General features: G+C 46.5%; 1 protein-coding gene across 3 annotated transcripts; it reads left to right on the plus strand.

Annotated features, from left to right (window-relative positions):
• Window positions 1-1,846: 1,846 nt before the first annotated feature.
• Window positions 1,847-27,060, plus strand: ZNF593 (zinc finger protein 593). 3 transcript variants are annotated; one of them, XM_073564022.1, is made up of 4 exons: window positions 1,847-2,003; window positions 16,789-16,994; window positions 26,444-26,506; window positions 26,672-27,060. In XM_073564022.1, exons 2-4 carry the CDS (start codon window positions 16,795-16,797, stop codon window positions 26,790-26,792), a joined length of 384 nt encoding a protein of 127 aa, XP_073420123.1. In that variant the 5' UTR covers window positions 1,847-2,003; window positions 16,789-16,794; the 3' UTR covers window positions 26,793-27,060. The 3 variants fall into 3 exon arrangements, with proteins under 3 accessions (XP_073420123.1, XP_073420125.1, XP_073420124.1); XM_073564024.1 differs by having other exon boundaries at window positions 1,863-1,886; XM_073564023.1 differs by lacking the exon at window positions 1,847-2,003 and adding an exon at window positions 2,012-2,097.
• Window positions 27,061-27,168: the final 108 nt, after the last annotated feature.

The following is a 27,168-nucleotide window of genomic DNA, read 5'->3' on the forward strand; positions in this document are numbered from 1 at the left end:
CTATGGGGCTGCATTATACTATGGGGCTGCATTATACTCTGGGGCTGCATTATACTATGGGCTGCATTATACTATGGGGCTGCATTATATACTATGGGGCTGCATTATACTCTGGGGCTGCATTATACTATGGGGCTGCATTATACTCTGGGGCTGCATTATACTCTGGGGCTGCATTATACTATGGGGCTGCATTATACTATGGGGTGCATTATACTATGGGGCTGCATTATACTCTGGGGCTGCATTATACTATGGGGCTGCATTATACTATGGGGTGCATTATACTATGGGGCTGCATTATACTCTGGGGCTGCATTATACTATGGGGCTGCATTACACTCTGGGGCTGCATTATACTATGGGGCTGCATTATACTATGGGGCTGCATTATACTCTGGGGCTGCATTATACTATGGGGCTGCATTATACTCTGGGGCTGCATTATACTCTGGGGCTGCATTATACTATGGGGCTGCATTATACTCCGGGGCTGCATTATACTCTGGGGCTGCATTATACTCTGGGGCTGCATTATACTATGGGGCTGCATTATACTCTGGGACTGCATTATACTATGGGGCTGCATTATACTATGGGGTGCATTATACTATGGGGCTGCATTATACTATGGGGCTGCATTATACTCTGGGGCTGCATTATACTATGGGGTGCATTATACTATGGGGCTGCATTATACTATGGGGCTGCATTATACTCCGGGGCTGCATTCTACTCTGGGGCTGCATTATACTATGGGCTGCATTATACTCTGGGGCTGCATTATACTCTGGGGCTGCATTATACTCTGGGGCTGCATTATACTACGGGGTGCATTATACTATGGGGCTGCATTATACTCTGGGGCTGCATTATACTATGGGGTGCATTATACTATGGGGCTGCATTATACTCTGGGGCTGCATTATACTATGGGCTGCATTATACTATGGGGCTGCATTATACTATGGGGCTGCATTATACTCTGGGGCTGCATTATACTATGGGGCTGCATTATACTCTGGGGCTGCATTATACTCTGGGGCTGCATTATACTATGGGGGTGCATTATACTCCGGGGCTGCATTATACTCTGGGGCTGCATTATACTATGGGGGTGCATTATACTCTGGGGCTGCATTATACTCTGGGGCTGCATTATATACTATGGGGCTGCATTATACTATGGGGTGCATTATTTTATGGGGCTGCATTATACTCTGGGGCTGCATTATACTCTGGGGCTGCATTATACTCTGGGGCTGCATTATACTCTGGGGCTGCATTATACTATGAGGGTGTGTTTTACTGCCCCCCCTCCCCACACACACACACAGCGCCTGTGTCCTCTAGTCGGCCGTGTCAGGCACCATCACTGCACAGGCCTCCTGTCAGCCAGCGTAATTCACCAGCCCTGGCAAATACACCGCTATCATGGGAATCCCTAGTAAAAACTAGGGCTGGCGCCTCGAACTCCAGGACTCTGTAAATGTATTCTTGGTTGATAAAAAAATCTATGTGAGAAGCGGCCTCTGCTCAAAACTATCATGGGCTTGTAATGAGGCGGCTTCCTGGGGGCGTCCAGCCAGTGGGCAGCGTGCTGCAGCTCCTCACGTCTCCACACAAGGCCACTGCCCCGCACACGCAGCAGCTTGTAGCTCAGTAACAGCTGGGACGGCGCTCAGATGCAATTCCACAGAGCAGCCTTGTGAGGTCGCTGTAAAGAATGAGTACAGGCCTGCTGCAATACTCGGCTTGGCGACCCGTCTTTCCGACTCTGTATGACGCCAGTTTGGGCCACACTCTGCTGAGAGCCGTTTCCGTCCTCTATGGAGGAAGCCATTTTGTTGCAGTGAAACAATGTATCGCATGGCACACAGACTACGGTAAAATGGCCGCTAAGCAATACCGTTTTAACCCACAGGAGACAATTTGCAGCTCGTTCTCTTGTGGTAAAGCTCTTATTCTGTGCGGCATGGTAGCGCAGCAGACCTGATTGTACGGTAGGTGAAAGCTGTTCGCAGAATTGTCGCTCAGGATCTCTCCCGCCGCCTGTTCTTAGTTTGTTCCTCGGCTTAGACATTCGCTTCGTAAATCGTGAGTGCCTGACTGATATGGTGAAGAGAGGAACACTCGAGAATTGCTCAACTTGTAATAACGTATCACTGATAGAATCAAAGTGACAAATGTTCATTAGTGAGTGGTTGTATAGGGAGGCTATAGAGAGCGGCTGTATACAGAGGGTGTATAGGGAGGCTATAGAGAGCGCGGCTGTATACAGAGGGTGTATAGGGAGGCTATAGAGAGCGTGGCTGTATACAGAGGGTGTATAGGGAGGCTATAGAGAGCGGCTGTATACAGAGGGTGTATAGGGAGGCTATAGAGAGCGCGGCTGTATACAGAGGGTGTATAGGGAGGCTATAGAGAGCGCGGCTGTATACAGAGGGTGTATAGGGAGGCTATAGAGAGCGGCTGTATACAGAGGGTGTATAGGGAGGCTATAGAGAGCGCGGCTGTATACAGAGGGTGTATAGGGAGGCTATAGAGAGCGCGGCTGTATACAGAGGGTGTATAGGGAGGCTATAGAGAGCGGCTGTATACAGAGGGTGTATAGGGAGGCTATAGAGAGCGCGGCTGTATACAGAGGGTGTATAGGGAGGCTATAGAGAGCGGCTGTATACAGAGGGTGTATAGGGAGGCTATAGAGAAAGCGGCTGCATAGGGAGGCTATAGAGAGAGCGGCTGTATACAGAGGGTGTATAGCGATGGTATAGAGAGAGCGGCTGCATAGGGAGGCTATAGAGAGCGCGGCTGTATACAGAGGGTGTATAGGGAGGCTATAGAGAGCGCTGCTGTATACAGAGGGTGTATAGGGAGGCTATAGAGAAAGCGGCTGCATAGGGAGGCTATAGAGAGAGCGGCTGTATACAGAGGGTGTATAGCGATGGTATAGAGAGAGCGGCTGCATAGGAAGGCTATAGAGAGAGCGGCTGTATACAGAGGGTGTATAGCGAGAGCGGCTGTATACAGAGGGTGTATAGGGAGGCTATAGAGAGCGCGGCTGTATACAGAGGGTGTATAGGGAGGCTATAGAGAAAGCGGCTGCATAGGGAGGCTATAGAGAGAGCGGCTGTATACAGAGGGTGTATAGCGATGGTATAGAGAGCGGCTGCATAGGGAGGCTATAGAGAGAGCGGCTGTATACAGAGGGTGTATAGGGAGGCTATAGAGAGAGCGGCTGCATAGGGAGGCTATAGAGAGCGGCTGTATACAGAGGGTGTATAGCGATGGTATAGAGAGAGCGGCTGCATAGGGAGGCTATAGAGAGCGCGGCTGTATACAGAGGGTGTATAGGGAGGCTATAGAGAGCGCTGCTGTATACAGAGGGTGTATAGGGAGGCTATAGAGAAAGCGGCTGCATAGGGAGGCTATAGAGAGAGCGGCTGTATACAGAGGGTGTATAGCGATGGTATAGAGAGAGCGGCTGCATAGGGAGGCTATAGAGAGAGCGGCTGTATACAGAGGGTGTATAGGGAGGCTATAGAGAAAGCGGCTGTATAGGGAGGCTATAGAGAGAGCGGCTGTATACAGAGGTTGTATAGGGAGGCTATAGAGAGAGCGGCTGCATAGGGAGGCTATAGAGAGAGCGGCTGTATACAGAGGGTGTATAGCGATGGTATAGAGAGAGCGGCTGCATAGGGAGGCTATAGAGAGAGCGGCTGTATACAGAGGGTGTATAGGGAGGCTATAGAGAGCGCGGCTGTATACAGAGGGTGTATAGGGAGGCTATAGAGAAAGCGGCTGCATAGGGAGGCTATAGAGAGAGCGGCTGTATACAGAGGGTGTATAGCGATGGTATAGAGAGAACGGCTGCATAGGGAGGCTATAGAGAGAGCGGCTGTATACAGAGGGTGTATAGGGAGGCTATAGAGAGAGAGGCTGCATAGGGAGGCTATAGAGAGAGCGGCTGTATACATAGGGTGTATAGGGAGGTTATAGAGAAAGCGGCTGCATAGGGAGGCTATAGAGAGCGGCTGTATACAGAGGGTGTATAGCGATGGTATAGAGAGAGCGGCTGCATAGGGAGGCTATAGAGAGAGCGGCTGTATACAGAGGGTGTATAGCGAGGGTATGGAGAAAGCGGCTGCATAGGGAGGCTATAGAGAGAGCGGCTGTATACAGAGGGTGTATAGCGATGGTATAGAGAGAGCGGCTGTATACAGAGGGTGTATAGCGAGAGCGGCTGTATACAGAGGGTGTATAGGGAGGCTATAGAGAGCGCGGCTGTATACAGAGGGTGTATAGGGAGGCTATAGAGAGCGCGGCTGTATACAGAGGGTGTATAGGGAGGCTATAGAGAGCGCGGCTGTATACAGAGGGTGTATAGGGAGGCTATAGAGAAAGCGGCTGCATAGGGAGGCTATAGAGAGAGCGGCTGTATACAGAGGGTGTATAGCGATGGTATAGAGAGAGCGGCTGCATAGGGAGGCTATAGAGAGAGCGGCTGTATACAGAGGGTGTATAGGGAGGCTATAGAGAGAGCGGCTGCATAGGGAGGCTATAGAGAGCGGCTGTATACAGAGGGTGTATAGGGAGGCTATAGAGAAAGCGGCTGCATAGGGAGGCTATAGAGAGAGCGGCTGTATACAGAGGGTGTATAGCGATGGTATAGAGAGAGCGGCTGCATAGGGAGGCTATAGAGAGAGCGGCTGTATACAGAGGGTGTATAGCGATGGTATAGAGAGAGCGGCTGCATAGGGAGGCTATAGAGAGCGCGGCTGTATACAGAGGGTGTATAGAGAGGCTATAGAGAAAGCGGCTGCATAGGGAGGCTATAGAGAGAGCGGCTGTATACAGAGGGTGTATAGCGATGGTATAGAGAGAGCGGCTGCATAGGGAGGCTATAGAGAGCGCGGCTGTATACAGAGGGTGTATAGGGAGGCTATAGAGAGCGCGGCTGTATACAGAGGGTGTATAGGGAGGCTATAGAGAAAGCGGCTGCATAGGGAGGCTATAGAGAGAGCGGCTGTATACAGAGGGTGTATAGCGATGGTATAGAGAGAGCGGCTGCATAGGGAGGCTATAGAGAGAGCGGCTGTATACAGAGGGTGTATAGGGAGGCTATAGAGAGAGCGGCTGCATAGGGAGGCTATAGAGAGAGCGGCTGTATACAGAGGGTGTATAGGGAGGCTATAGAGAAAGCGGCTGCATAGGGAGGCTATAGAGAGAGCGGCTGTATACAGAGGGTGTATAGGGAGGCTATAGAGAGCGCGGCTGTATACAGAGGGTGTATAGGGAGGCTATAGAGAAAGCGGCTGCATAGGGAGGCTATAGAGAGAGCGGCTATATACAGAGGGTGTATAGCGATGGTATAGAGAGAGCGGCTTCATAGGGAGGCTATAGAGAGAGCGGCTGTATACAGAGGGTGTATAGGGAGGCTATAGAGAGAGCGGCTGCATAGGGAGGCTATAGAGAGAGCGGCTGTATACAGAGGGTGTATAGGGAGGCTATAGAGAAAGCGGCTGCATAGGGAGGCTATAGAGAGAGCGGCTGTATACAGAGGGTGTATAGCGATGGTATAGAGAGAGCGGCTGCATAGGGAGGCTATAGAGAGAGCGGCTGTATACAGAGGGTGTATAGCGAGGGTATGGAGAAAGCGGCTGCATAGGGAGGCTATAGAGAGAGCGGCTGTATACAGAGGGTGTATAGCGATGGTATAGAGAGCGGCTGCATAGGGAGGCTATAGAGAGAGCGGCTGTATACAGAGGGTGTATAGCGAGAGCGGCTGTATACAGAGGGTGTATAGGGAGGCTATAGAGAGCGCGGCTGTATACAGAGGGTGTATAGGGAGGCTATAGAGAAAGCTGCTGCATAGGGAGGCTATAGAGAGAGCGGCTGTATACAGAGGGTGTATAGCGATGGTATAGAGAGAGCGGCTGCATAGGGAGGCTATAGAGAGAGCGGCTGTATACAGAGGGTGTATAGGGAGGCTATAGAGAGAGCGGCTGCATAGGGAGGCTATAGAGAGCGGCTGTATACAGAGGGTGTATAGGGAGGCTATAGAGAAAGCGGCTGCATACGGAGGCTATAGAGAGAGCGGCTGTATACAGAGGGTGTATAGCGATGGTATAGAGAGAGCGGCTGCATAGGGAGGCTATAGAGAGAGCGGCTGTATACAGAGGGTGTATAGCGATGGTATAGAGAGAGCGGCTGCATAGGGAGGCTGTAGAGAGCGGCTGTATACAGAGGGTGTATAGGGAGGCTATAGAGAGCGGCTGTATACAGAGGGTGTATAGGGAGGCTATAGAGAAAGCGGCTGCATAGGGAGGCTATAGAGAGAGCGGCTGTATACAGAGGGTGTATAGCGATGGTATAGAGAGAGCGGCTGCATAGGGAGGCTATAGACAGAGCGGCTGTATACAGAGGGTGTATAGCGATGGTATAGAGAGAGCGGCTGCATAGGGAGGCTATAGAGAGAGCGGCTGTATACAGAGGGTGTATAGCGATGGTATAGAGAGAGCGGCTGCATAGGGAGGCTATAGACAGAGCGGCTGTATACAGAGGGTATGGAGAGAACGGCTGCATAGGGAGGCTATAGAGAGAGCGGCTGTATACAGAGGGTGTATAACGAGAGCGGCTGTATACAGAGGGTGTATAGCGAGGGTATAGAGAAAGCGGCTGCATAGGGAGGCTATAGAGAGAGCGGCTGTATACAGAGGGTGTATAGCGAGGGTATAGAGAAAGCGGCTGCATAGGGAGGCTATAGAGAGAGCGGCTGTATACAGAGGGTGTATAGCGAGGGTATAGAGAAAGCGGCTGCATAGGGAGGCTATAGAGAGAGAGGCTGTATACAGAGGGTGTATAGCGAGAGCCGCTGTATACAGAGGGTGTATAGCGAGGGTATAGAGAAAGCAGCTGCATAGGGAGGCTATAGAGAGAGCGGCTGTATACAGAGGGTGTATAGCGAGAGCCGCTGTATACAGAGGGTATGGAGAAAGCGGCTGCATAGGGAGGCTATAGAGAGAGCGGCTGTATACAGAGGGTGTATAGCGAGGCTATAGAGAGAGCGGCTGTACACGGCGGGTGTATAGCGAGAGCGGCTGTATACAGAGTATGGAGAAAGCGGCTGCATAGGGAGGCTATAGAGAGAGCCGCTGTATAGCGAGGGTATAGAGAAAGCGGCTGCATAGGGAGGCTGTATAGCGAGGGTATAGAGAGAGCGGCTGTATTCGGAGGGTGTATAGCGAGAGTGGCTGTATAGGGAGGCTATAGAGAAGTGGGTGTATAGTGAGAGCGGCTGTATAGCGAGAGTGGCTGTATATCGATGGTATAGAGAGCGGCTGTATAGGGAGGCTGTATAGGGAGACTATAGAGAGCGGCTGTATATGGAGGGTGTATAGGGAGGCTATAGAGAAGTGGCTGTATATGAAGGGTGTATAGTGAGAGTGGCTGTATAGCGAGGGTATAGAGAGAGTGGCTGTATATCGATGGTATAGAGAGCGGCTGTATATGGAGGGTGTATAGCGAGAGTGGCTGTATAGGGAGGCTATAGAGAAGCGGCTGTATATGAAGGGTGTATAGCAAGGGTATAGAGAGCGGCTGTATAGGGAGACTATAGAGAGTGGCTGTATATGGAGGGTGTATTGTTGTGAGTTCATTTTTCCCTTCACCATTGAGGTCTGATGAACTCCCTCCTCTGGTGAAGGAAGGTAGTGAGGCTGATTACCAAACACCTGGGCAGCTAGATGATGATTGGGTGGCTGGAATTGAGGACTGGATATAAGGCTGCCGACGCCCTTCTTCCTGGCTGGTGATTTTCTTGCTGGATTCTTGGAGACCAGTCTGATTCCTGCATCTCAAAGCTAAGTTTTTCTGCTCTGCTTTGTACTCTTCAGTTTTGTTTTTGTTTTGCCTTGTTTTTTGGGAGTCTGCCATCCCCGGCCGGGGGTGAGCTGAATTCCATTTTTGTCTCTGATCTGTTGATCTTTTGCTCTGTCTTCAGAATATACCTGAGTGCTGATATAGTCTTTTGAAGCCTAGCGACTTCAGGGCCTGTTTTTCCTATCAGTCGGTTGGCTCATTTTGATAGGGTTTTTGCGGATGGCAGACAGCAGCTTTCCTATCCTGTCCTATGTAGTTAGCTTGGGCCCCATCATTTGCTCAACCTATCTTTCTATCTGTGTTAGTGTTTTCATCTTGCTTCACCGTCATTATATGTTGGGGGCTGCCTATTGCTTTGGGGTCTGCTCTGGGGCAGTTTAGTTTTTCCCCTTTCTGTCTTTAGGCTATGTAGTTCTCCGGCTGTGATCGAGGGGTCTAGGGCTCCGTAGGAACGCCCCACGGCTACTGCTAGTTGTTGTGGATAGGTCCAGGGGTCTGCAATCCAATAGCTGCCAACCTCTCTGGTTTTTCTGGACTTAGCTGGTATTTTGTTTTTTCCTCCTTCGGTGACTCATCATAACAGTGTATAGCGAGAGCAGCTGTATAGCGAGGATATAGAGAGCGGCTGTATATGGAGGCTGTATAGCGAGAGCGGCTGTATAGCAAGGGTATAGAGAGCAGCTGTATATGGAGGGTATAGCGCGAGCGGCTGTATATGGAGGCTATAGAGAGGGCGGCTGTATATGGAGGCTATAGAGAGGGCGGCTGTATATGGAGGCTATAGAGAGGGCGGCTGTATATGGAGGCTATAGAGAGGGCGGCTGTATATGGAGGCTATAGAGAGGGCGGCTGTATATGGAGGCTATAGAGAGGGCGGCTGTATATGGAGGCTGTAGAGAGGGCGGCTGTATATGGAGGCTGTAGAGAGGGCGGCTGTATAGGGAGGCTGTAGAGAGGGCGGCTGTATAGCGAGGCTGTAGAGAGGGCGGCTGTGTAGAGAGGGCGGCTGTATAGCGAGGCTGTAGAGAGGGCGGCTGTGTAGAGAGGGCGGCTGTATAGCGAGGCTGTAGAGAGGGCGGCTGTATAGCGAGGCTGTAGAGAGGGCGGCTGTATAGCGAGGCTGTAGAGAGGGCGGCTGTATAGCGAGGCTGTAGAGAGGGCGGCTGTATAGCGAGGCTGTAGAGAGGGCGGCTGTATAGCGAGGCTGTAGAGAGGGCGGCTGTATAGCGAGGCTGTAGAGAGGGCGGCTGTATAGCGAGGCTGTAGAGAGGGCGGCTGTATAGCGAGGCTGTAGAGAGGGCGGCTGTATAGCGAGGCTGTAGAGAGGGCGGCTGTATACGGAGGGTGTGTAGCGAGAGCGGCTGTATAGGGAGCAACTGTATAGGTAGGGTGTAGTGTGACTGCTGGGAAGGTATAGGGAGGTTGTAGAGAGAGTGGCTGTATAGGTATGGCATAGAGAGCAGCTGTGCGGTAGTGGCGGGGGGATGCGGAGAGCGGCCGTGCGGTAGTGGCGGGGGGATGCGGAGAGCGGCCGTGCGGTAGTGGCGGGGGGATGCGGAGAGCGGCCGTGCGGTAGTGGCGGGGGGATGCGGAGAGCGGCCGTGCGGTAGTGGCGGGGGGATGCGGAGAGGGGCCGTGCGGTAGTGGCGGGGGGATGCGGAGAGGGGCCGTGCGGTAGTGGCGGGGGGATGCGGAGAGGGGCCGTGCGGTAGTGGCGGGGGGATGCGGAGAGGGGCCGTGCGGTAGTGGCGGGGGGATGCGGAGAGGGGCCGTGCGGTAGTGGCGGGGGGATGCGGAGAGGGGCCGTGCGGTAGTGGCGGGGGGATGCGGAGAGGGGCCGTGCGGTAGTGGCGGGGGGATGCGGAGAGGGGCCGTGCGGTAGTGGCGGGGGGATGCGGAGAGGGGCCGTGCGGTAGTGGCGGGGGGATGCGGAGAGGGGCCGTGCGGTAGTGGCGGGGGGATGCGGAGAGGGGCCGTGCGGTAGTGGCGGGGGGATGCGGAGAGGGGCCGTGCGGTAGTGGCGGGGGGATGCGGAGAGGGGCCGTGCGGTAGTGGCGGGGGGATGCGGAGAGGGGCCGTGCGGTAGTGGCGGGGGGATGCGGAGAGGGGCCGTGCGGTAGTGGCGGGGGGATGCGGAGAGCGGCCGTGTGGAAGTGGCGGGGGGATGCGGAGAGCGGCTGTTTTCAGAAACAGTCCCGGCAAATTTTTAGTGTCCCAGGCCAATAAGGAGCAGAGTTTACCCAAACCTCACCTGTACCTGTACTGGATGTTTGCAGGCCTGAATCGTCCCTAAGTTGCAATTTGCCAACACCCTTGTTAGTAACTGCTCTTTGGCCAGTGAGTGACCAAAGTAGTCACTTACCCGACCCCTCAGAAGAGATTGGGAGGGACCTGGGCAGTATGACAGTACTGGGCAGTACTATGTAATGGGCAGCATGGAATCAGTATGTTGCTATTACAGTTGGTGTGACTCCCTGCCCATGACCCGTTCTATCCACCATGACCATAATGTGTGGCCCCTGGACGGAAGCACAAAGAACCAATTCTTACCTGACGGCATCTGTGGTTTTTTTTTTTTTTTAAATATTCGTCTTGATGCAATGTCACGTGTGTCATGTCACATTGTTTACGTTGTGCTGGTAATCAAAAGAGCTGTGGGTGCCATCAGGTAGGTGGCGGGTCTCGGGAGTGCCGTCCTATGGCCACAGATTACTGTCCTGGCAGATGGAATGGGTCTTGCCAATCGATTTGCAATTCTAGAGGGTATGCTGTCATTGGTATTTTAGACAAGTTGTGATAGCACCTTTTAATAAAGTGCTATTGCATTTTGCCAACCCACTTACATGACACTCTTGGGAATGTCGGACTGGGATCCCTCACTTGGCTCCACTGATTCATTCCAGGAAATGCATTGCATCTATGGTGATTGCGCCAGGGAAAACGACACCAGCAGGTCAAACTTACACACATGGTATATCGGATAATACCTCTACCATATATAAGTGATGTGGATTGTAGCTGCCTCTCACCAGCAACATATAGACCATACCAAAAAAACGGTGATCACAAGGCCAAAAATTGTTTAGAAAAAATGCATAATTTTATTTACATAACCAATTAGTAAAATCCGATCAGGTTAATTAGGGGAAAGGCATAGAAAAAAAACACACAAATATGGTGGTACACAAGCGCATACAAAGGGACGTACTCATCCAAGTAATATATACTGACAGTGTAATAATTTTAATTCGTGTGGATAAAGTTTACACATAGTATATATGGACACTAATGGAAAATCATGAACATGCAGTCAACTGGAGTATCTACCGCAATTAATCCCTATTGATGCATCCACAATGATCCCACCCCGCTAGCTGCTCACAACCTCCCATGATTCACAATATTATCGTAGTCAGGACAGTGCCAAGACACATAAGTAGTTAATTAACAAAAATATCAGCAGCAGGGGACGTGTCATACACCAGGATGAGCGTGTCCGCCCCGACACGCGTTTTGGTCCTCCTTCTTCAAGGGGCCTAAAGATCCACACTAATTAAAATTATTTTTGATATATAATTCTGATACACTGTCAGTATATATTACTTGGATGAGTACGTCCCTTTGTATGTGCATGTGTACCACCATATTTGTGTGTTTTTTCTATGCCTTTCCCCTAATTAACCTGTCGATCGGATTTTACTAATTGATAATGTAAAGAAAATTATGCATTTTTTCTAAACAATTTTTGGCCTTGTGATCACCGATTTTTTTTTTTTTTTTTTTTTTTTTTTTTTTTTTTTTTCGGCCAGGGAAAATGAGCAGCTGATTGCAGCTTTGTCAACGGGTTCTTTTTATGGGAGATTCAGTGCGCAATGAAACAGTGGTATGAGCTGTGCTGTCATTTACTGATAAATGTGCAGTTTGATAACTTGTTAAAGGGAATCTGTAAGTAGGATCAGCCCTTATAATTGTCTATTTGGGCATGTGGGTCATAGGAGGATGAATAAAATGACACCTTGGGGGTCTGTGATCCAATGATCCTTATGTGATCCTTATTCCAGAGATATCCATAGTCCTCTTATGTGTAAACTAGCTGTTCAGGGTTATGGGCCGGACACTGATCAGCATGATAATCTGCCTCCAGAGCTCTGATCAGCATGATAATCTGCCTCCAGAGCTCATATGTAATAAGCATATGGTGGTTGTGTGGCTACCAATTTCATCTGTGCTATGTGGTCTCGCCTATGTTTGATAGGCAGCAGGGATATTTGATCAGATAAAATACAAAATTTGACTCATAGGCGAAGAATCCTTTAATTTGATACGCCATATCTTTTTATGGAGGTGTGTGAAATATTCAGAGTTGATCACATGAGAGCAACTCAAGGCGCTGTGATGGCAGGGAAAATAACCTGTCGTCTGACTTTTTAGGAACTGTTGGGTACACTCACATGTTAGACTACCAATGTCGGCCTTGACAAGATGGTCACAGAGGTTTGTGGTTTGAACTTCAGGTTTTTGGGGTATGCTCTACTCAATAGAGGCCAGTGTTTTCTGTATGGCATACTGAATGGATGGTGTAATTGGGTGGTATGAATATACAAAGGGTATTCTGGTTTGATTGTTAGGTGATGATCTATGGGTGTCGAGATTACTTTGGCATTTGTCCAATATTGTTGATGGATAACCTCCTGTCTGAAATTTGAGTGAGATGACAATCTAGTGTGTCTAAGGCCTGTTTCACACTTCCGTTTTTGTGTCCGCCAAACGGATCCGTTTCCGTTTTTTTGACGGAAACTGATGCAAACGGATCCGTTTTTTTAAAAACGGATCCGTTTTTTTGACGGATCCGCGGTAACCGTAATGGAAGTCTATGGGACAAAAAAAACGGATCCTGAAAAAAAAGGCGGATCCGTTTTTTTACGGAAAACAACGGATTTTGACGGATTTGAAAAAACGGAAGTGTGAAACAGGCCTAAGGGGTTCATCTGAGACAATTCTATTAACCCTTTTGAATTGTGAACAAGGGCAGGAGTCTTTCATCGTTTTAGGATGACAGTTGAAGTAAAGTAGCTGTTCCTGTTGGTGGATTTGGAATAGACGTCAGTGTTAAGGATTCCCTGTTCAAGCTTGATGACCAGGGTGTCAAGGAAACTAAAGCCCCCGTTACACACTGCGATATCGCTAGCAATATCGCTGCAAAGTCACCGATTTTGTGACGTTGCAGCGATATTACTAGCGATATCGCTGCATGTGATACTTACCTCCGACCGGCTCCCCTGCTGGTTATCGCTGATCGCGCGAGAAGCTGCTGGATCATTTCTCGTCGGTCACTTCCTGCGGCGCTTCCTGCTGTGACGACGAGCGACGCGTGGAGCCGGGCGGGAGGACGCAGGATCGCCTCGTCTGACATGTAAGTAGCGATCCCCGTCCCCAGCGATGTCACTGGTGAGATCTGCCTGAGTGGCAGCTCACTAGCGACCACCTAGCGATGCACCAGCGATCCTGACCGCGTCATATCGCTAGTCGGGATCGCTGGTGCATCGCTAGGTGTAACGGTACCCTATGGCTTCAGGAATTGTAGTTAAGACCAAATTGTGAGTTGGCACTGATTTGGTTAAAGGAGAATGTAAAAGATAACAGAGAATCAACTGGACTGTCCAAAATGCATTTGTCTAAGGGATGGCATGTTGTTAACGGTTAGTGTAGACAATGTTTCCTATGGCTTTTGGTGTAATGGGGCGTTACATTAGAGCCTATAGCTGTGCCACATGTCTGCATGTAGTAGGTGTTTCCAAAAAGAGAGATATTTTCATGTAAAATCAAGTGTAATAAGTCTAGGAGAAGTAAATGGTATTGTGAGAATATTCTTCTGTCTGAAGGAGATCGTGGACTGCCTGATAGCCTTCATTATGATGGATGTATATGGGCTACTGCCATCAAGGGTAACCAGTGTTCTGTTGGTATGGGTTGTGATCAGATGGTTAATGATGTCCAGTATCTAGAAGGGAAGCTTTAGTTTGTTTGGTTAGTCGTGAAGGATTTTTTTCAAGGAAAATAGAGGAGATAAGATGGTCAATGGATGCCATTATTGGGCATCCTCTGATTGTTTGAGGATTTTTTGTAGGATATACAAAACAGGGCTGATGGGATGTTGGTTTGAAAGTAAAGAGGCAGCTTTTTTTTTGCCTATGGTACCTTTACTGAGTTGAACGTGGATAATGGGTTCAATTTTTGCCCTGATGTCTGCTGTGGTATCATATGTAATGATTCCGTATGTGTTTGTCTGATAATTGATTATTTATTTCATCTAGGTATTCACAACCGTTCATAACCACAGTGGTGCCCCCTTAACTGCTGTTTTGATTATGATGTTGTGATTGTACTGGACTGTAACGCGATAATGGCTGATTCTTCTTCAGGTGTGAGGTTGTGATGTGAAGGTTGAAATCCCAGGCGCTGTTGGTTCAAGATATGATTAGTGTTGCCATTTGATGAGATCTATCATAGTCTCAGTGGCATGGTATGTATGGAGTAGTGATGAAGTTAGGGTTTATGGAGGCCTAAGTATGTGATGGATATTTCTGCCATGGAAAGGTCGCCCTCGGTGGACATTGTACTCAAGATTAATTTAACCCAAAATGTGCTTTAAGTCCTGTCCCAAAAGTTATATGATGTGGTAGGACAAAAGGAGAGGCCTGTTGTGAATTCTCTCTCTGGCTTCCCTCTGGTGGAGATGGTCAGATTGAGAGTTCTCTTTCTGGGCTCCCTCTGGTGGTTACTGGAGGTAGTGGAGCTGATCTGTTTGACAGAGGCTTGCCACCTGATGATGAGGAAGACGATTGGAGATCTGGGGTTTCTGATTGGGATTTAAGACAGCTGGTGATTTTCTCCCAGTGCCTACTGAGGTCTGATGTCTCCTGCTCTATCCGTGCATGTCAGCTAAGTGGTTCATTTGCTATTCTCTTTGCATTTGATCTGGTTTTTGTTTATCTCTACTTTGTGCGGGTCAGCGAGCTCCGGCTGGGGCTGTGCTGAATCACCACCCATATGTTACTGCATGTGCCAGTTTGTTTTGTCCCCTTTTATATTGGTCTCTTTTTGCTTTGCTTTCAGAATATACCAGAGTGCTGATTTAGTGGGGGCGTCAGATGTTTTTGTGCATCAGACGTGTTGGACTTTTTGCAGGGTTTTTTGCGTGATTGCAGACAGTATCTTTCCTTTCCTGTCTAGTCAGTGTGGGCCCCATCGTTTGCTCAGTCTATTTTTCTGCCTGCGTTTATGTTTTCATCTTGTCTCACCGACAATATATGTTTGGGGGCTATCTATTCCTTTGGGGTCTGCTCCGGGGCAGTTTAGATTTCCCCTTTCTTGCTTTAGGCTTAGTTAGCTCTCCGGCTGTGCCGAGGCGTCTAGGATCATCGTAGGTACGCTCAACGGCTATTGCTAGTTGTGTGGACAGGATCAGGGGTCTGCAGCCACTTAGTTACCAACCTCTCTGGTTTTCTGTGCCTTAGCCTGGCCTGCTATCCTCCTCGGTGACCCATTCATAATAGAGGCCCTTCTGGAGGACCCTCCTTTCAGCCAAGGTAAGAGTGTGTGAGGAAATATTGACCACCAAGTTTAATGTCTCACCTGTGACCTAGTCATCATTCCACCATCCGTGTCCTTTATTTGATCTCCTCGTGAATTTCTGTATGTTCGTCAGTTGCATAAAAAAAAATGGCCCGTTGTCCTGTAGAAATGTCGCTCCCTGATCTTGCAGAATTCTGAATACGTTGGTTTTGTCATTGATAATTGTTAAAGGAAGTGGAGGCTTCATGACACTTGCAAACTTTATTTGATGTTATACCGTAGTTGTTTGCATCTGTCCGGAATTTCTTCCTCTTGCGTTGCTGTGCTGTTTTTTAGTGGCCTGCAATAATTTTATCCATCTTGATTTTGAGATTCGCCCAGTCTTTTAAAATTGAGAGAAGATGCTAGTTGTTCGATGTTTTAGGTCTTATCTTGTCATTCTGTAATGGATTTCTGTAGGAAATCTGTGGTGAGAATGATACGGTCGAGGGAGCATTTATTGAGAATGTACATTGATAGAAGTCACAGTAGTTTTGATTATTGATGAAGAGGGTTGGATATAGATTATACCTCCGACCATTAGGAATCGGAATCCTGTTGACCTGATGATATTCTTTGATGGTGGCGCAGTGGAGGATGTGGGATAGGAGTCTCCGTCTTTCCTTTTCGCACTCCCGACTTCGGATCTCCGTTGCTACCATTACACCTTTAACTCCTCCTTTTATTTAAAATAATCCCTGATGCAGATCAGTGTCCTTCTCATAGCCCGAAACATCTAATTTACATATAAGAAAAACATGGATACCTCTGGAAAAAGACATTGGATCGCAGAAATCAAGGTATTTTATTCAGCTTCCTATGACCTACATGCCCAGATAGCCGGCTTAGGAGGGGCGATCCTACTGACAGATTCCATTTAAAGGGAATCTGTCACCAGGTTTTTGCTGCCTAATCTGATACCATAATATCAATGAAAGTCCTGGGTCATCAAACCCAGGTTATGTGAGTGAGACAAAGAATTAGTTAAAAAGACTTAATATTAAACCAACATGAAATATAAACCTAATTCAGCGAGGTAACTCAAAGAATGGGACGTTTAATAATCCAAAATACGTATAGCAGCAGCTATTCGTGACCGTAAATAATGATTGTGATTCATATATAAACCCACATGGATATATAAATGGGCAGATGGCAAATATCAATATTATTACAGGCCTCATTGTACATACAATGAGGAAGATGATGGCCTCACCAACACAGCAAAAAATATATTGACAGATTCTCTTTATTATTTTGATACTAGCCTATTACTTGATGTTTTCTTTTTAGACCACGATGACTCGCTCAAAGCAGATTGGAAATCACAAAAATGACAAAAAGAAAAATATTTCCAAACTCTGGAAAACCAAAAGGAGAGTAAAAGACATAGACCAGATTCATGAAGATCTCCGACCTGAAAATGCTCCTCGTTTACTAAAGCAGGAGATAGACTACAGTCTTCCCGGCAATGCCCAACATTACTGCATACACTGCGCGTGAGTAATGGTGTTCTGTATCTTGCTACGTATGATGTGCAGGTTTTGTGCAGCGGGAAGGTGATTACAGAATATACACATTAGTGTGAGGTGTCCCTACCTTGGTTATTGCGTGACCCCGAGGACCTGGGCCCAGAAGTGAAAAGCAGAACATAAATGGAGCAGAACCAAAGAAGCGTACCGCAACGTTTAGTGTTACGTGTTGGTCTGAAAGGAAAGAATTTCTTCATATGCAGCCCGGGGTGCAATAGTGTAGAAGTAATTTATAGCGTTAGATTTCTATTATTCTACACAAGTAAATATTTGCTGAAAAATCTAAAAACTACAGTGTATAGTAGTGTACACAGCAGAAATACATCTGGTGACCAGTGCAGCTTAAAAGCCGCCTTACAACAGGCTAGTATTGTCATGATTCTCTAATGTTGTCCTGAAGGGAATCTTTAAGAGGAAACGCTGTCACCCCCACACTGATTTATATGTGCAAGCAGCTCTTTCCCAAACAAGTCCAGCATTACTTCTGTATAGCCAGTTCCATTGCTCCATTACTGAGAAAGCAGTATTTGAATTGATATGCAAATGAGGCCAAAGAACTATGGAAAACCTGAAACCTCTGTCACTCCGGCTCGATTTCCTGCACAGCGCAACTGACATGCAGCTCTGAAGTCACCTAGCACAGAGACTTTCAGTCAAGCAGGAGGAGGCGGTGAATAGAGCGGGAGTGATAAATGCCTCAAATAGTAGCTCTTCAGCCTCATTTGCATATAATTTCAAGCATGGATATCTTAGTAACATAGGAATGGACTGGCCATTGTGAGGATATTGTTGGACTTGTCTTTCTAAGAGTCTCGTCACACATAGTGACGCACCAGCGATCCTGACAGCCATATGACCTGGTCAGGATCGCTGGTGTGTCGTTACATGATCACTGGTGAGCTGTCAAACAAGCAGACTCACCAGAGATCAGGACCAGCGAGGAGGCGGGTAACTAAGCGCAGCGCGCTTAGTTACCCGCTGTTTACCTTGGTTACCAGCTCCCAGCGCGAGCATGCTGGTATTCCAGGGTACACAGCGGGTAACTAAGCGACGCGCGCGCTTAGTTACCCACTGTTTTCCTTGGATACCAGCTCCCTACATCTGCTCACAGTGCTGGGAGCACGCTGATCGATGGTCTCCCGCTGCCACGCGCAGCGATGCGTGCTAGTCAGTGGGAGACCAACGATCAAAAAAAGGCCCAGATTGCTGCTGAGGTCGCTGTTGCATCACAAAACTTGTGACTCAGCAGCGATCTCACTAGCGATCTCGCTTAGTGTGACGGGGGCTTAAGAGCTATATATACGGTAAATAGTTACATAGGTTGAAAAAAGTTCTAGGTCCATTTAGTTCAACCTTTCTTCACCAATTGTTTTTTTTTTTTTTTTTTTTTTTTTCATTACCCATAACCCCCAATGTTGTGTATTGAGGAAATCTTCCAGCTCTCTTTTTTTAAAAGCTGTAATAGTGTCTGCTATTACTACTCTTATGGTCGGGCATTCCACAGTCTGACTGCTCTAACTGTAAAGAACGCTTTCCTATTTAGCTGTCAGAATCGTCTTTCTTCCACCCGTAATGAAAGGCCCCTGGTCCTTTGTATTTTCTTTGGAAGGAATAAGTCATGCGACAGTCCTCTGTATGACCACAAATATATTTATACATATAAATGAGATGTCCTCTGAGGAGTCTTTTTTTATAAGCTAAATAAGCCCAACTTTTCCAACCTCTCATCATATGAGAGGCCTTCCATCCCTTGTAATAATCTAGTTGCCCGTCTTTGAGCTGACTTAAACTTTTGGATAGCCTTTTTTAAATGTGGAGCCCAAAACTGGATACCATATTCTCCATGTGGCCTGACCAGTGATTTATAAAGGGGTAACAATATGTTGGGATAGTGTGATTCTCTTTTTTTATTTTTTATACACCCTAAAATCTTGCTTGCTTTTGCGGCTGTTGCTTGACATTGAGTACTCCTGCTCAGCTTCCTTGTAACCAGAATACCCAAGTCCTTCTCCTTTTCTGTAGTCCAGAGTATGGTCCCATTTAATGTATATGCAGCAATAGGATTTCACCATCCTAGGTGTAGGACTCTCTAAATTTATCTACATTAAATCTCAGTTGCTAAGTGTTTGGCCATTCAGTCCTCTTAGGGTCCCGTTACACTAAAGGATGCACCAGCGATCCCGACAATGATACGACATGGTCAGCAGGGCTGTGGAGTCGGAGTCGTGGAGTCGGAGTCGGTGCTCATTTTGGTGGAGTCGGAGTTGGAGTCGGTATAAAATGGACCGACTCCTAAAATATATAATAAATTGGGTACAGTAATTCAATGCAGGATGTGCTGAATATTTTTTCATAGGAGTTTGGGAAAGTTATGAAATGTCCTATAAATGGCTGTTATATTCCTGATCTAAGGCTACATTCACACACAGCGTTTTTCCTGTGTTTTTTGAGGATACGTTTTTCAGCTGCAAAAGCTGATCATCTTTTTAAAAAACTGCATCACCTGAAAGGTTTTTGAGCTCATAGATAATGTTTTCAATAGCAAAAGCAGATTAGAAATCTGCTCTATCTATCCATTTATCCATATCTGTCTATCCATATCGTATCTGTACCAAAAAGAATGAAAACCGGGTAGTACACCAATATATATTCTGTTCTATATAAATATCTTGATTATTGGATCATAAAAATGATTAAATGTCTGAGGTTCACATTGTACTACAATAAATTTTTCACTTAAATATAAGCAATATGTGTGGGAGTCGGAGTCGTGGAGTCGGAGTTGGAGTCGGAGTCGGTGTAAGGGAAATTGAGGAGTCGGAGTCGCAGGTTTGGCTTACCGACTCCACAGCCCTGATGGTCAGGATAGCTGGTGCGTCACTACATGATCGCTGGTGAGCTCTCAAACAGGCAGACTCACCAGTTATCAGGACCAGCGAGGACGCTGGTATCCAGGGTAAATAGCGGGTAACTAAGTGTGTGCGTCGCTTAGTTACCCGCTGTTTACCTTGGACACCAGCTACCAGTGTGAGCACGCTGGTATCTAGCGTACACAGCGGGTAACAAAGCGACGCGCGCGCTTAGTTACCTGCTATTTACCTTGGATACCAGCTCCCAGCGTCTGCTTATAGCGCTGGGAGCTCGCTGATCATTGGTTTCCCACTGCCACACACAGCGATGCATGCTGGCCATCGGGAGACCAACGATCAAAAAATGACCCAGCACATTCCTGCACGATCAGCGATACCCAGCGGGGGGAGCCGGTTGCTGATGCGTGCCACACACAGCGAGATCGCTGGCGCGTCACAAAATTGGTGATGCATTAGCGATCTTGCTAGCGATCTCGCTTAGTGTGAAGTACCCCTTACTCAGATTGTTTTGCAATATTGTAATGTCAAAGTCAGATTTTAGTATCCCACATAGTTTGGTGTGGTCAGCAAAGAATAAGACTGACACTTTACTCTCAATCCCATCCACAAGGTCATTAATAAAGAGGTTAAAAAGAATCCCTGCGGTCCCCACTGCTGTCTATATCCCATTTAGAGAACGTACCATTTATGACAACTTTGTTTCATGTCATTTAGCCAATTCCTTACCCATCTGCATATAGTTTCCCCCTGTCCTTGCCTTTGTAGTTTAACCCCTTCACCCCCAAGGGTGGTTTGCACTTTCATGACCGGGCCAATTTTTACAATTCTGACCACTGTACCTTTATGAGGTCATAACTCTGGAACGCTTCCATGGATCCCGGTGATTCTGACATTTTCTCGTGACATATTGTACTTCATGTTAGTGGTAAAATTTCATTCAAATAACTTGCGTTTATTTGTGAGAAAAACGGAAATTTGGCGAAAATTTCGCAATTTTCCAACTTTGAATTTTTATGCCCTTAAATCACAGATATGGCACCCAAAAAACTTGATAACTAACATTTCCTACATGTTTACTTTACATCAGCACAATTTTGGAACCAAAATTTTTTTTGTTAGGAAGTTATAAGGGTTAAAAGTTGACCAGCGATTTCTCATTTTTACAACACCATTTTATTTTTACGGACCACATCACATTTGAAGCCACTTTGAGGGGTCTATATGATAGAAAATACCCAAAAGTGACACCATTCTAAAAACTGCACCCCTTAAGGTGCTCAAAACCACATTCAAGAAGTTTATTAACCCTTTAGGTGCGTCACAGGAATTTTTTTGAATATTTAAAAAAAAATGAACATCTAACTTTTTTTCACAAAAAAAATACTTCAGGTTCAATTTTTTTTTATTTTACCAAGGGTAACAGGAGAAATTAGACTGCAAAAGTTATTGTGCAATTTGTCCTGAGTACGCTGATACCTGATATGTAATTGAAACGACTGTTTCGGCGCATGGCAGAGCTCAGAATGGAAGGAGCGCCGTTTGACTTTTTCAATGCAAAATTGTCTGGAATTCAGATCGGACGCCATGTCACGTTTGGAGAGTCCCTGATGTACCTAAACCGTGGAAACCCCCTACAGGTGACCCCATTTTGGAAACTAGCCCCCCCAAGGAACTTATCTAGATATGTGGTGAGAACTTTGAACCCACAACGGCTTTACAGAAGTTTATAACGTACAGCGGTACAGTTAAAAATCATATTTTTTCCACAAAAATGATCTTTTCACCCCAATTTTTATTTTCCCAAGGGTAACAGGACCCTAAAAGTTATTGTGCAATTTGTCCTGAGTATGCTGATACCCCACGTGTGGGGGTAAACCACTATTTGGGCGCATGGCAGAGCTCGGAAGGGAAGCAGCGCCATTTGACGTTTTTGGCTGGAATTGAGATCGGACACCATGTCGCGATTGGAAAACCTCTGATGTACCTAAGCAGTGGAAACCCCCCACAAATGACACCATTTTGTAAACTAGACCCCCCAAGGAACTTATCTAGATGTGTGGTGAGCACTTTGAACCCCCCAGTGCTTCACAGAAGTTTATAACGCCCGGGCGTGAAAATAAAAAATTAGTATTTTTTCCACAAACATGATCTTTTAGTCACCATTTTTTTATTTTCCCAAGGGTACCAGGAGAAATTGGACCCCAAAAGTTGTTGTCCAATTTGTCCGGAGTATGCTGATACCCCATATGTGGTAGAAAACTACTGTATGGGCACACGTCAGGGCTCGGAAGGGAAGTAGTGATGTTTTGGAATGCAGACTTTGATGGAATGGTCTGCGGGTGTCATGTTGCCTTTGGAGAGCCCCTAATGTACCTAAACAGTGGAAACCCCCTACAAATGACCCCATTTTGAAAACTAGACCCCCTAAGGAACTTATCTAGATGTGAGGTGAGCACTTTGAACCCCCAAAGGCTTCACAGAAGTTTATAATACCCGGGCATGAAAATAAAAAAAATCGTATTTTTTTTCCACAAACATGATCAATTAGTCCCCAATTTTTTCATTTTCCCAAGGGTAACAGGAGAAATTGGACCCCAAAAGTTGTTGTCCAATTTGTCCTGAGTTCGCTGACACCCCATATGTGGGAGAAAACTACTGTATGGACACACGTCGGCGCTCGGAAGGGAAGCAGTGACGTTTTGGAATGCAGACTTTGATGGAATGGTCTGCGGGTGTCATGTGCGTTTGGAGAGCCCCTGATGTACCTAAACTATTGAAACTCCCCACAAGTGACCCCATTTTGGACACTAGACCCCCCACGGAACTTATCTAGATGTGTGGTGAGCACTTTGAACCCCCAAGTGCTTCACAGAAGTTTATAACGCTCGGGCGTGAAAATAAAAAAATCATTTTTTTCCACAAAAATGATATTTTTGCCCCCAATTTTTTATTTTCCTAAGGGTAACAGGAGAAATTGGACCCCAAAAATTGTTTTGCAATTTGTCCTGAGTAGGCTGATACCCTACATGTGGGGGTAAAACACTGTTTGGGCGCATGTCAGAGCTTGGAAGGGAAGGAGCACCATTTGACTTTTTCAACTCAGAATTGGCTGTAATTGAAATCAGACGCCATGTTGCATTTGGAGAGCCCCTGATGTGCCCAAACAGTGCAAACCCCCAATTCTAACTCCAACCCGAACCCCAACACACCCCTAACCCTAATCTCAGCCCTAACCCTAGCCCTAACCCTAACCGTAATGGAAAAATGGAAATAAATACCTTTTTTTTATTTTATTTTCCCTAACTAAGGGGGTGATAACGGGGGGTTTGATATACTATTTATGGCGGTTTTTATGTTTGGCGGCTGTTGCACGCTAAAAGACGCTTTTTATTGTAAAAATAGTTTTTGCATCACCACATATTGAGAGCTATAATTTTTCCGTATTTTGACTCACCGAGTCATATGAGGTCTTATTTTTGCGGGACGAGTTGACGTTTTTATTGGTACCATTTTCTGGCACGTGACACTTTTTGATCGCTTTTTATTCCGATTTTTGGGACGCAGAATGAACAAAAACCAGCGTTTCATGAATTTCTTTTGGGGGGGTGCGTTTACACCGTTCCGCGTGCGGTAAAATTGATAAAGCGGTTTTATTCTTCGGGTTAGTACGGTTACAGCAATACCTCATTTAGGTCGGTTTTTTTATGTTTTGTCGGTTTTATGCAATGAAAACTATTTTATATAAAAAATTATTTTTGTATCGCTTTATTCTGCGAGCTATAACTTTTTTATTTTTTCGCTGATGATGCTGTGTGGCGGCTCGTTTTTTGCGGGACAAGATGACGTTTTCAGCGGTACCATGGATATTTATATGCGTCTTTTTGATTGCGCGTTATTACACTTTTTGTTTGGCGGTATGATAATAAATCATTATTTTTTGCTTAGTTTTTTATTTTTTAAGGGGTTCTCTAAAGGGGTTAACTAATGGGACAGTTTTATAGGGCGGGTCGTTACGGACGCGGCGATACCTAATACTGTACAATTTTTTTTTTATTTTGTTTTTTTTTACTTTATTAAATAGTCCCAGGTGGGACATCACTGTTCTGTGACAGATCGCTGATCTGTCACATCACAGATCACTGTGACAGATCAGCAATCTGTCACAGGCAGTGCACAAGGCTTCCTCATGCCTGCGCTTTGCAGGCACTGAGGAAGCCAGCTTCCTGAAGGCCCCCGTCGCCATCTTGGATTCGGGGGCCTGCAGGAAAGGAGCCCCCGGCAGCAGCGCTGCACATTGCGCTGCTGTGGGGGGCTCAGGGAAGCACGGAGGGAGCCCCCTGCCTGCCGATGCTTCCCTTTAACCCCCGGTACACCGCGATCATGTTTGATCGCGGTGTGCAAGGGGTTAACGTGTCGGGGGCGGTCAGTGACCGCCCCTGACACATTGTGCCGGGTGTCAGCTGTGATAATCAGCTGACACCCGGCCGCGATCAGCGGCGCTCACCACGTGGGCGCCGTTTATCGCGGTAGACGTACTATCCCGTCCATGGGCATAGGGGCCCGGGTCCCATGGACGGGATAGTACGTCTGATGTCAGGAAGGGGTTAAGGATGAAATCCAGCTGACAGATTTCCTTTAAGAATAACTGTAATTGGGCATTCAGAAATAAACGTGCTAAATTTTAATTATTGCTGCTTTTTATGGATTGCGCTGCAGTAAAAATTGTTCCAGCTGGTGCTATCTGTAATGTCTTTCATAGGGTTGACTCCTGTAGGTGAGAGCCATACTTAGTTAACAACGATGACATGTCTTGCCAAGGCAAAAACAAAATTCTTACCTGCTGGCAGCAAAGACCACCCTGATAGAATATGCTCCACCACAGCTTTAAACATCCATGCGTCATGTTCAAAAGGGTCATTACATGGATGTGGTAGACAGTGTCGTTAGACATGCATGTCTGATCTCTTAGGATGGCTACCTTTTTAAGGAGTTCTTAATTTTGCATTGACAAGTGAGAGGTGCTGCTCTAAGGAGACAGGTTTTCCCATAACTTAATCTCCAAACATAATTTACTGAGCCTTGTGTGTGTATATAATATATATTATGTGTTATGTATATTTGTGTGTAGATAATATACATTATGTGTATTTATGTAAAAATCTACTCTATAGCCCTGGATGGAATACTTCCTTTAGCCTACTATGGATACAGGAGGAATCTTGGAGATATAGCAATCCCTGACCACCTGTCGTCTCATCATCTCTATTCACATATATTCTTTCATTTGTGGAAGTTGATTTTCTATACATTGCTGAATCATTTGATTGAAAGGGAACCCGACAGATCTCCACAACCACCAGTCTTTGTATATTCCTGTATAAATCCGCTGCCGTCCCTTCATAGTTTTTGGTAACCTCTCTTAATCTGGCAGTGTTTCCAAAGTCTGTTTTAATATGCAGATTAATTTTGTGACCAGTCCATGTGGCATTTTTCCCCAGTCTCCCTGTGACTCTCACCTGTACGTGTGATAACATGATTTGCAAGAGTCGCCCACCGCTCGGCAGGTGATCGCTGTGTATTACAGCCATGACCTGCCTCTAACAATGGCAGGTGGAGCAGAGTGTAGCTAGTAATTGTTAACCTGTGGTAAGGCCTACTGCCAAACTGTGACAACGGCATTTCACACAAGCTTGCATGGGGCACGTCATTCCAAGCACTCGTGAGTGATCACAGGTCACTGATTGGTTGCTTGTCATTATGAAGCTCCTTTGAAACCCTGCCTGTGGTTAAGATTCAAAGGAGACTGTGATTTTTACTGTATGCTGCTTTAAGTCCCCTAAGAGGACTAATCCGAACACTGTAGAGTGAAAATCCTTTTTTTTTCCCCCATCTAAAGCAAAGATAAAAAAATGTATTTGGTATTGCTGCGTTCAGAAAAGTCCAATATATCAAAATCTAAAAATAACCCGATTGGTAAACAAAAAAAAATTAAGAACACCAAATTTAGTTTTTTTTTTTTTTTTTTTTTTTTTTTTTTTAGTCTCTGCAATACCACAGAAATGTTGTAACAAGCGATTTAAAACGTTGCATCTATCCCAAAATTTTATCCATTAACAACTACATCTATTCTCGCAAAAAAATAATCCCCACAGCTCTAGCAACCAAAAATTGCTAACATTACGGGTCACAGAAAATGCATATTTACTTATTTTACTCACCTGAGCTTTATTAGTGTGAAAGCAGCCTTACATGCACACGCAGCTCTGCAATGCCCACATTCACACCTCTTGTCATCGGGAGTGGGAGATGGACATGCATGGAATGTGTGCACTGCATAGCTGCGTCTCTCTCCAGGCAGTAGACATCCGAGCTACATGTGTAGGTAATACATAGGCAGCACAGATGCTGGTGGGACAGGGGGTGCTAATGGAGCATGTCCAAACAGTAGACCCCATGTAATAGACATGGGAAATTGTGCAGATATGTAATCTATTCATCCAAGCTTGTTGTGTGTCCTCACTTGAAGTTTTTCTTATTTTTTTTAAGGAGATACTTTGTGGATCTGAAGACTTTAAAGGAACATTTTAAAACCAAAGTTCACAAGCGCAGGTAAAAGATATGTTGCCATTTCTACTGAAGAGGCGAATGGTGACATGTGTAAGCGTGTCCGGATGAGTGCATTCTGATTTGGGATGGTTGTGTGGAGTGTTGTGGGAATACCATACAGGGTTCAGAAGTGACGGTGACACGGTGGATGTGATCTGTCTGTTACAGGCTGAAGCAGCTGAAAGAGGAGCCGTACACCCAGGAAGAGGCAGAGCGAGCAGCAGGGATGGGCTCATACAAACCACCCAAGCAAATGGAAGTCCAGACACAGGAGATGCCAATGGAATAGCACATTTGGGATTTTGCTGTCAGACTTTGTGGAGACTTTATTCCTGCTGCAACTGTAAGGTGACATCCCACCGATGTCCACTATTGTGATCAACCTCTCTAACAGCAACTGTCGTGCGGAGGATGCCGTGACCTCAATCACCTGAACAAGTGTGGTGTTGGAGATTATTGCGGGGCTGTAATGACTTACTGTGAACCTGGATATTGTCCCCAACATCTGTTCTTCGGCTACACGTGATGTGATGATAAAAACTATTTTCACATTTGAATTATTGTTTTTTTTTTGTGTAGATTGCATGACTTTTGCCTTTCAGCTGCTGCTTTACATATGCACTGCTAAAAGTCACTGCACTGCTATGAATCATATTTATCCATGT

Source organism: Dendrobates tinctorius, unplaced genomic scaffold (assembly GCF_039654945.1).
Source record: "Dendrobates tinctorius isolate UK_male_01 unplaced genomic scaffold, ASM3965494v1 ptg000422l, whole genome shotgun sequence".
Lineage (NCBI taxonomy): Eukaryota > Metazoa > Chordata > Amphibia > Anura > Dendrobatidae > Dendrobates > Dendrobates tinctorius.